The 9,013-nt window shown below is 56.6% G+C and overlaps 3 protein-coding genes across 3 annotated transcripts; 1 reads left to right on the forward strand and 2 right to left on the reverse strand.

Moving 5' to 3' along the window:
• Positions 1-288: 288 nt before the first annotated feature.
• On the reverse strand, positions 289-2,559 carry CTHT_0073270 (uncharacterized protein; the record flags this gene model as incomplete). Its single annotated transcript, XM_006697521.1, has 3 exons — positions 289-780; positions 854-1,340; positions 1,409-2,559. The coding sequence occupies 3 exons, from the start codon at positions 2,557-2,559 to the stop codon at positions 289-291; spliced, it is 2,130 nt and encodes a 709-aa protein (XP_006697584.1).
• A 796-nt stretch (positions 2,560-3,355) lies between these two features.
• Positions 3,356-5,393, forward strand: CTHT_0073280 (uncharacterized protein; the record flags this gene model as incomplete). The annotated part of the gene is made up of 4 exons (XM_006697522.1): positions 3,356-3,366; positions 3,430-3,496; positions 3,547-4,761; positions 4,815-5,393. The coding sequence occupies 4 exons, from the start codon at positions 3,356-3,358 to the stop codon at positions 5,391-5,393; spliced, it is 1,872 nt and encodes a 623-aa protein (XP_006697585.1).
• Positions 5,394-6,546: 1,153 nt separating this feature from the next.
• Positions 6,547-8,542, reverse strand: CTHT_0073290 (uncharacterized protein; the record flags this gene model as incomplete). Its single annotated transcript, XM_006697523.1, has 5 exons — positions 6,547-7,025; positions 7,080-7,583; positions 7,653-7,963; positions 8,034-8,092; positions 8,531-8,542. 5 exons carry the CDS (start codon positions 8,540-8,542, stop codon positions 6,547-6,549), a joined length of 1,365 nt encoding a protein of 454 aa, XP_006697586.1.
• Positions 8,543-9,013: the final 471 nt, after the last annotated feature.

The following is a 9,013-nucleotide window of genomic DNA, read 5'->3' on the forward strand; positions in this document are numbered from 1 at the left end:
CCAGATGTGATAAGAATAAGATGATCGATCAATGACGATGGTGAAAGTTCCCGTTGTCGTTCAGCGCCAGCCACCCATGGATGATAATAGAGAGAAATTTTCCGTCTCTCAAAGCGTTTCCCGTTATAAAACCGTCGACCTTGGGTCCAAACCTCAAACCTCAAACTCCGTCTCTCTTGTAAGAATATAAATGACCGCTGGTCCACCCAATGAAGCGAAAGAACACCTTCTTTTTTTTTCGTGAAAAAACGGACGAAGAAGAATGCCATGATATAGCAGCGGGTTCGCTCATGAGGCATGGATCGCAGGTTCCCTCCTAAGCGGTTCCGGAGCTATGCCCGGCTTCGCCGCCTTATACGCATCAGGTCCAGCCGCCGTGGGGTGATGCGCTTTCGGCATATGCGCCGTCGGCGCTGAGTCACCATTGTATCCACCATTCGGCGGCGGCGGCGGCGGGGCATACATCCCGCCACTCCCAGACGGGTAATTAGGCGGTCTCCTCGGCACTGCCGAACCCGGACCTGAAGGCGCATACGTCGGCTGTGGGTGATGCCCCGCTTGCTGCTGCTGCTGCTGCTGCTGGCGATGGACAGGATGATTCGGGTTCGCCCAGGGCGTCTGCTCAATGAACTGCTCGCCGGCCGGGCCGAGGCCCTTATCGTAGGACAAGCTAGCCGCATAATCCGGGCGGAAACCAGGGTGTGTCGGCTGATGATTATGGTGATGATGATGGTGGTGGTGATGCATCGGGGGTCGGCTAGGCGCGGGCTCACGGGCGCTCTGTCGAAGAAGAGAGGAGGGCCCGCGTCAGACTGGCTGTGTTGTGCGCAATCAGAGCGTTCATCATACTTACCTTGATGAGCTCGAGATCGGCTTCGGCTTCGTCCTCCGAGATGCCGTTAATAGGCGGAGCCGCAGGGAATCCGACGTGCTTGGCGAATCCGGAGAGGATGGACACCTCCTTGTTGTACGCGACCGCGTTCCTGATGGCCTGGGCACGGGTAGACGGGAAGTGGAGGCTGTAGTCCGGGACGGTAGTGGCAGCGCGCCGACGCTCCTGCTGGATTTCGTACCATTCCTGGCCCAGTTCCTCGAGCGCCTTTTCCCTAGACTCACGCACAGCTTGATAGAACTGCGCCATGATCTGGGCGCGCTCGGCAACAGCCCGGCGACGGAGAACAGCCAGCTTGAACTGCAGCTCCAGGGCACTTTGTCTGATCTTTTCCTGACGTCGCTCCTCCAAGCATTGAAGCATGGCGAGGTACTCCGGGTGAGTCGGGGGATCGCTCGTCAGCATCGCTTCTTCCTGGTTCAGTTGCTCAAGACGCTCTTGGTAAAGTCTGTAACGAACAAACCCATTAGCAAACTTTTCCGGTTTAAACAAGCAAGGACAAAAGCTGGCACGCACCGCTCCCGGAAGCTGCTGAACTGCTTCTCAATGGCAACCAGTTCATCCCAAGCAGCCTTCTTCCTCTCCACTGCTGTGTCATTAGTCGCTGCCAAGCTCCGTGCCAGGGAACCTCGCTCCATACACTCTTCCTCATTGCGTTGTGCTGCTTCGACGTCTTCGTCGACGATTTCGGCTTGGTCATCCTCTGTCGGGGTGGGAACCTCGAGACTCTGTGTGTCGGCTTCTTCAGGCGGTTCATCTGGCGCCTCCTCCGGGGCAACGGACTCCTCTGGGCTCTTGCTCTTTTTCTTCTTCGGGCTCTTCTTCCCTTTCTTGGATTTGCTAGGTGCTGTCTCCTCCTCGGTCTGGTCGGGGAGCTCCTCCTCCTTGGCCTCGGTCGTTACCTCGTTGTCGTCTTCCTCTGTGGTGTGTTCGCCACTCTGTGGGTTGGTCGATACACCATCGTCGTCGGCCATCGGCACATCCTCGGCGTCCAGTTCACGGTCGGGGACCTCACCGGGGCTCCGCTTCTTCAATGGCTGTTCAGAGTCGGATTGTTCGGTAACCAACGAGCGCTTGCGTTTCCGCGAGTCGGCTGAGTTCTTTCGGCTCGCTTGAGGTGCAGGGGTATCTGCGGAAGAAACTGGTTGGCTCTTCTTCACTAGGGTCGGCGAGGATCGTGGTGGCTGGGCCTTCTTGCCACCATCGTCGTCGGTGTCAGTGTACGCTGCTGAAATGTCGTCGCCATCTTCTTGTTCTGCCTCAGTCCCTGTGTTATGGCCGCTAGCGATCTCTTCTGCATCGCCGTCGGCTTTCAGTTGCTGCTGCAACTTGCTGGGACTGGGCTGAAAGCCCCGGTCACGACGGTCGGTAAACCGCCGACCACCAGCGGGGTTCACAATTGCCCGCGCTGCGCTATTCTTGCGCGGTGTATCGTATAACCTCTCTGTTTCGGCCTCTGAATCGTTGACATCGACTTCTGACAGCTTGCTGTCGTCGGTGTCAGACGCAGCGGCAGACTCGGCGTCATCAGCAGTCGTGCCATTTCGCTTCGGCGTGTCGTGGGAAGTGCCCTCGACGCGCATGTCTAGATCGACGTCTTCGGTGTCTGCATCCCGGTCCTCGACGTCGCTGAGAGGGCTCGAGACGTTGCTGGGCGTGTCGTCCATGGCGGGCGGGGGAGGACTCGACTGTGCCGAGGGCGGCGCGCTGTCGTCACCGGCACTCATCGTAGAACATGCGTCCTGGTCGAAGCCAGGCCGCGGCCAATGGCGTCGAATACGTCGCAAGCGGCGTTCTCGCTGAAAAGAAGGCCGCGCAAAATTGGTTGGCTGGTGGGCAGCTGCCACGGCTGACGTCGACGGCGAAGCTGCAAGACCGCGACGGAGGACAAAACAATGGATGCTTTTGGGATAAAATGATATGATGTCGATATGGCCCAAGTGTCGCTTCACGCGGCTGGGGTTCTCGTGGTGCAAACGTCTGGTGCGAGGGCGGGGAGGTCAAAAGGGGAGAACTCTGTAGTGTGTGTTGACAGAGGCCGGGAGCGGCAGCAGAGCAGCACTGGCAGCAGGCGGGAGCACAAATGGGCCATAGCAAATGGGGACCACCTGCGACCCTTTGGTCTGCCCGCCTGCCCGATTTACCGCCGCCATCTTTGGCGGTGAGCGCTGGCAGTTTTTGATAAGGAGCGATAAGCGAATTTTTGGGCTGAGGTCCCACATCCGTGCGATGCAGCGCTCGAACTTTTGAAAGCTGCTTGCTTTTAGACCCGGGCTTGTCAGCATATCGTGGTGCGGGGGACTGCTCGGATAATGCAGATTTTGCTGGTCGCAGTTTGTTGTTTGAGACAATATCCTTGGTGTGCAGCAGGAACTTCAGCAATTTCTGTTTTGGTTGTCTCCCAATTGCCCCGTGTCACCACTTGAAGCTGTCCAGTTTTGAGCGACAGCTCTCTTAGACAACATGACCAAAGAGTATGAACCTCAGTTCCCATGCGCGATGTCAATTCAGGGTAAAAATACTGATTCGTTCATAAGCAAACCTGCCCTTCTGTTGTCGGCAAAGGCCATTGACCCTGCGCTGGACGCTCTGTTCTCCCAGAGTGTAAGTCATCCCTGGTCGCGACTCAGGAACCATTCCCTAACTCTGTCCAGGCCGGCCCAGTACAACCTCCTCCCAAAACCCGATACGCCGAGCTTGCTCGCAAAGCTAGGCAAGAGTCAGAAGAGAAGGAGGAAGAGAAGGAGCTGGAAGATGTCGAATCCGAGGAAGAGGAAGACGCGTCTGAGAATGGCGAAGAATCTTCTGAGGTAGGCTCTGGAGATGAGGAAGAGTCCGAGGTGTCAGAAGGAGAATCTGACGAAGAGGACGTTGAGGATGAGGGCGAGAACGAATCTGAGCCCGAATCCGAGGCCGACAATGACGATGCTAGTGAGAGTGCGAGCGCCGAGGAGGAGCTCGTTACCCCCAAGGCCATCGAAGAGGCTGTCCTGAACGGAACAACAAAAGAAGAAGGGCGCAAGAGGAAACGGAAGCTTCGCGACGAGGACGAGAACCTCGAGGCGGCCTACCTTGAGCGTCTTGCTAGAGAGGAGAAGGAGGAGGAAGAGAGATCTGCGAAGCGCCAGAAGGCCGTGGATGGTGCGAGCCTCCCCAAGGAGATTGACGAGAAGAAGGCCGACGGTGAAGCCGACGACAAGTCCTCGAGCGGCGAGATCCCCGTCCACGAAGCCCTTCAGCCCGGTGGCACAAGCGAGATCCAGTCTGAGCTCGACAAGGCCAACCGCACGGTCTTCCTCAGCAATGTCTCTGTTGAGGCCATCAAGGACCGGAAGGCGAAGAAGATCCTCCTCAAGCATCTCGCCTCTCCCCTAGACAAGAAAGCCGACCCCCCGCAAAAGATCGAGTCCATCCGGTTCAGGTCCACACCCTTCGGAACGACCAAGATCCCCCGGAGGGTGGCTTACATCAAGAAGGAGATCATGGAGGGCACGACGAAGTCTACCAACGCCTACGTGGTCTACTCCACAGCAGCCGCTGCCCGCCTGGCTGTACAGCATCTCAACGGCACCATCGTCCTCGACCGGCACCTACGCGCCGACAGCGTTGCACACCCCGCGCCGATCGACAACCGCCGGTGTGTCTTCGTCGGCAACCTGGGCTTCGTCGACGACGAGAGCGTGTATCGCACCAAGGTAGAAGACGGCAAGCTCGTAACAGAGAAGAAAAAGAAGGGTAAGGAGCCTTCAGACGTCGAGGAAGGCCTGTGGCGCGTCTTCGGCGAGCACGCCGGCAAGGTCGAGAGCGTCCGTGTCGTCCGCGACCCGGCTACCCGTGTTGGCAAGGGCTTTGCCTACGTCCAGTTCTATGTGAGCACCCCTTCCCCCTGCTTTCCCCACAAACTCAAACTAATCAGTCCCAGGACCCCAACTCCGTCGAGTCCGCCCTCCTCCTCAACGGCAAATCCTTCCCGCCCCTCCTCCCCCGCGAACTCCGCGTCTCCCGCTGCAAACCCCCTCACAAAACCGCCCGCGCCATCGAAGCCAAGCAAGCCAAAGCCGCGCTCGCGGCCGCCGAGGCCAAGAGAAAGGGCAAGAAAGGCAAAGGCGACGACGAACCCCCCACCTCAGCGCAATACAATCCCAAGCTCAGCGCCGAAGCGCAGACCCTCGCCGGCCGCGCATCCAAGCTGCTTGGTAAATACAACGCCGAGAGGCTGGTCGGCGTGCCCGCGGGGAAGAAGAGCAAGAAGAAGGAGAAGAAAACAAAGAAGGCGGCGCTCGATCCAGAGGGTGCGAAGGCTCTCGCTGCGGCAGTGGGTGTGGCGGAGGGCAAGCCGGTCAAGACGCCGGAGGAGTTCGTGTTTGAGGGGAAGAGAGCTAGTGCGAAGGATGGGAAGCCGAGGGATCTGAAGTTTAGGCCGAAGAAGAAGGCGAAGGATAAGGTTCACGGAAGCAAAAAGAGTAAGAAGGAGAAGAAGAAGAAGGCGGGGAAGAATTGAGTAGGGCTGTGAAGAGTAGGGTTAGGGAGTGAGGAGTTGTCTTCGGTGTTGGGGCATCGTGTAAAGCATATTGTATTGTTTGGCAAGAGGTAGACGGCCCTCGTTGAGGATAACCAGCCAGGCTCCAGCAATGCATGAACCGAAACAAGCGGACTGTTACACAAAGGAGGTTCCTTCAGCTTCGCTTAACCCGGAGTTATATGGTGGCACTTGTCAACAAATGCCCATGTTCCGCTGTCAAACAATACACCACGTTGTAAACTCAACGTATACCATTGCTGGACCCTACCTCTCTCTATTACTAGACACCAGTCTAACAACGATCCTATTCTGATACGTATTGGACCCATGCGTCTCCATCAGTCATCAATACAATCCCACACTCGTCAGGGAAAGACGTACGTAGCAAGCTGGGTATTGTATTGTAAAGTAGATGACCGCCCTGCTCTTCCGCCGCAACCCTGAAAACTCAAGACGGAAAGAGAGATAAGAAAACCAAGGCTGTACACGAACGAAGAAAGTAGAAAAGCCCAAGTTCACTTCGCCAATTCTGCAGGGGACAAGGCTGTCCACACGAACTTTTGCTCGACAAGAACCAACTGGAATAAAAAAGGAAAGAGAAAACCAAGGGGAAAGCTTGCTAGTAAAAGTTTTTTAATAGGGGGATAATGTGTATGTAGGTATTATCTTTCATAATGGTGTGTTAGCTGTAGGTACGCGGCATTAGAAACAAGAAACAACAAAAGAAGTTGGGTGTACCGGTCACACACACACGCACGCACAAACATCAGAATCATTTCCCGATCTCCTGTCCTCTCTGTCTTCTGTTCTCCGGTTAAAACCTGCTTTTTGTAGGATTTATCCAGAGGAAGAAGTCCATATGTCTTCCTGCATAAGGGGTGGTGGAGATTGCAAAAAAGGGGGGGGGTTTCGTATGCTGTCATTTCAGTCATCCCATCATCACTTCATACCAGTTTCGTTTCATTCCAAACACCCCCCAAAAAATCAGCTAGAAGGCCGAGGAACGTCATGAGCCCACGCTAAGTCGAAGGCTTGCGCTTGCTTTAAACACCGCCCACAGCCAGCCAACCAGCTCAAAACAAATTCAAGCCGGCAGCAGAAGGGCAGTACAAGAGAGCGCAGCGCACAGCTCTCAGTACTCAGCCTCACCTTCATTATCAGCCGAGTCGGCCGCGACCTCCTCGTAGTCCTTCTCGAGAGCAGCGAGGTCCTCACGAGCCTCGCTGAACTCACCCTCCTCCATACCTTCACCGACATACCAGTGCACGAAGGCGCGCTTGCTGTACATGAGGTCGAACTTGTGGTCGAGGCGCGACCAGGCCTCGGCGATGGCGGTCGTGTTGGAGAGCATCGAGACGGAGCGGTCGACGGCAGCGAGACCACCCTCGGACGGGTCCTTGACGGGAACGGCCATCGGCTTCTGATAGTTGATGCCGATCTTGAAGCCCGTCGGGCACCATTCGACCAAGTTGAACGAGGCCTTCTGCTTGAGCGCGGCCACAGCGGCACTACAGTCGCGATGAACGACGTCGCCGCGGTAGAGGAGCGCAACGGCCATGTACTTGCCCTTGCGGGGGTCGCAGACGACCATTTGGTTGTTGGGCTCGAAGCCTGGGAGCGGTTAGCGCAAAGTTCCGAGTACTATCCTCAGCTTCTGAAACGTACATTGGAAGGTAAGGTCGGAGACCTTGAAGCTCTCGTGAGCGCTCTTGGCAGCCGAAACGACGGGGGCGTAGCTGATGAGCGGGTAGTGGATACGCGGGTACGGAACCAGGTTGGTTTGGAACTCGTTCAGGTCGACGTTCAGGGCACCGTCGAAGCGCAATGACGAGGTGATGGACGAGACAACCTGGGCGATCAAGCGGTTCAGGTGCTCATAGCTCGGGCGGGGGATATCGAGATTACGGCGGCAGATGTCGTAGACGGCTTCGTTATCGACCAGGAAGGTGCAGTCCGAGTTCTCAATGGTGCTGTGCGTCGACAGGACAGCGTTGTATGGCTCGACGACGGCCGAGGAGAGACGGGGAGCCGGGTAGATGGTGAACTCCAGCTTGCACTTCTTGCCGTAGTCGGTCGCGAGGCGCTCGAGGAGCAGAGCACCGAAACCAGAGCCAGTGCCACCGCCGAAGGAATGGAAGATCAGGAAGCCCTGAAGGGAGTGGCAGTTATCTGTCATCTGGGTCAGCTTCAAATTCAGCCCGCCAACCCTCATCGTGGCTTTTTTCAGGAAGCACTCACCAGTAACGCGGCGGATGCGATCGATGACATTATCGATCATCTCTTTGCCGATAGTGTAGTGACCGCGAGCATAGTTATTGGCGGCATCCTCCTTGCCGCTGATCAGGAGCTCGGGGTGGAACAGCTGACGAAACTCGCCAGTGCGGATCTCATCGATGGGCGAGGGGTCGAGATCGACGAAGAGGGAGCGCGGCACATACTTGCCGCTGCTCGTCTCGGTAAAGAACGTATCGAAGGAACCGCCCTCGGCAATATCCTTGGCCTCCGGGTTGATGCGGCCATCAGGGCTGAGACCGTGTTCGAGAAGGTACCTGAGAAATCACCAGTCAGATAACCTCATCGTGATGTGCGACGCGACGGCGGACAGGCGGTGACACTCACAGCTCCCAAGCGCTGTTGCCCAGCTGAGCACCAGCCTGACCCAGATGGATGTGGATGACCTGTTTGCAAGTGTTTTAGCATCTTATCCGTGCAATATCATGAAGGAGAACGCGGTCATGTGTCGTGGTGGTGAGGCCCAGGGGATAGCTCGGTGAGCTCGGGAAGCTCTCCGAGCGGAGCTCAGGCGAGCTGTCGCTCCTGATTTCAAATCACCCCGCCATCCCCGCGAATTTGCCAGACCACAGAGCGCACGACGACGGAGTTATGAAACGCTTCGCAATCTCGCAACCGTGTCTTCGAGTCGCCCAACTCGTTCATCCACCATCAGTCTGACAGCTGGGAACACCCGGGGTAGCGACGGCGGCGACAAGGTTGACGTTCCCCACAGGAATAAGGGGTAGGCATGCGAGAGCGAGGGCGGGCATGGAAGATAGTATCTCGAAGAAAAAAAAAGAAAATAAACACGCGAGCAACATGCTCGCTGGGGGTCATCGTACCTCTCCTCTCATATTGACGGGGTGTCGTGATACTAGCTACCGGTAGGAGGTTGTCAGGACTCAAGAAAGCCCGAAGGAAGCGGAACAGCGAGGCGCACAGCGCGTTTTGGCAGGAAGGCCCAGGATGATGGAAAGTAGGGAAGTCGGTCGGCCGTGAAATTTGCGGAGAGGGCGGGGAGGTTAGCTGTTGGTTGTTCGGCCGTGGAGATTGGTGGGTCTCGGGTGCAGACAGTCCTTGGGAGGGGCATTTATCATGGGTTGGGCGCCAAGGTAGCCGGTACTTCTTAGAGGCCATGATTATCCCGCCTTTCTGAGCGCGGGAGAAGTTTCTGTGACTTGGGCCCGCGCCCCCACCTTTTGCCCACTACCCGCTCACCGCTTGAAGTTCCTGGCCTTGTCTTTCGACGTCAACCCTCAGAAAGCCCGCCGCAAGTTATTGATCACTGTGAGATGGCATAGATAAAAACAAAGACATTTCATTAA

Source organism: Thermochaetoides thermophila (assembly GCF_000221225.1).
Source record: "Thermochaetoides thermophila DSM 1495 unplaced genomic scaffold scf7180000011823, whole genome shotgun sequence".
NCBI lineage: Eukaryota > Fungi > Ascomycota > Sordariomycetes > Sordariales > Chaetomiaceae > Thermochaetoides > Thermochaetoides thermophila.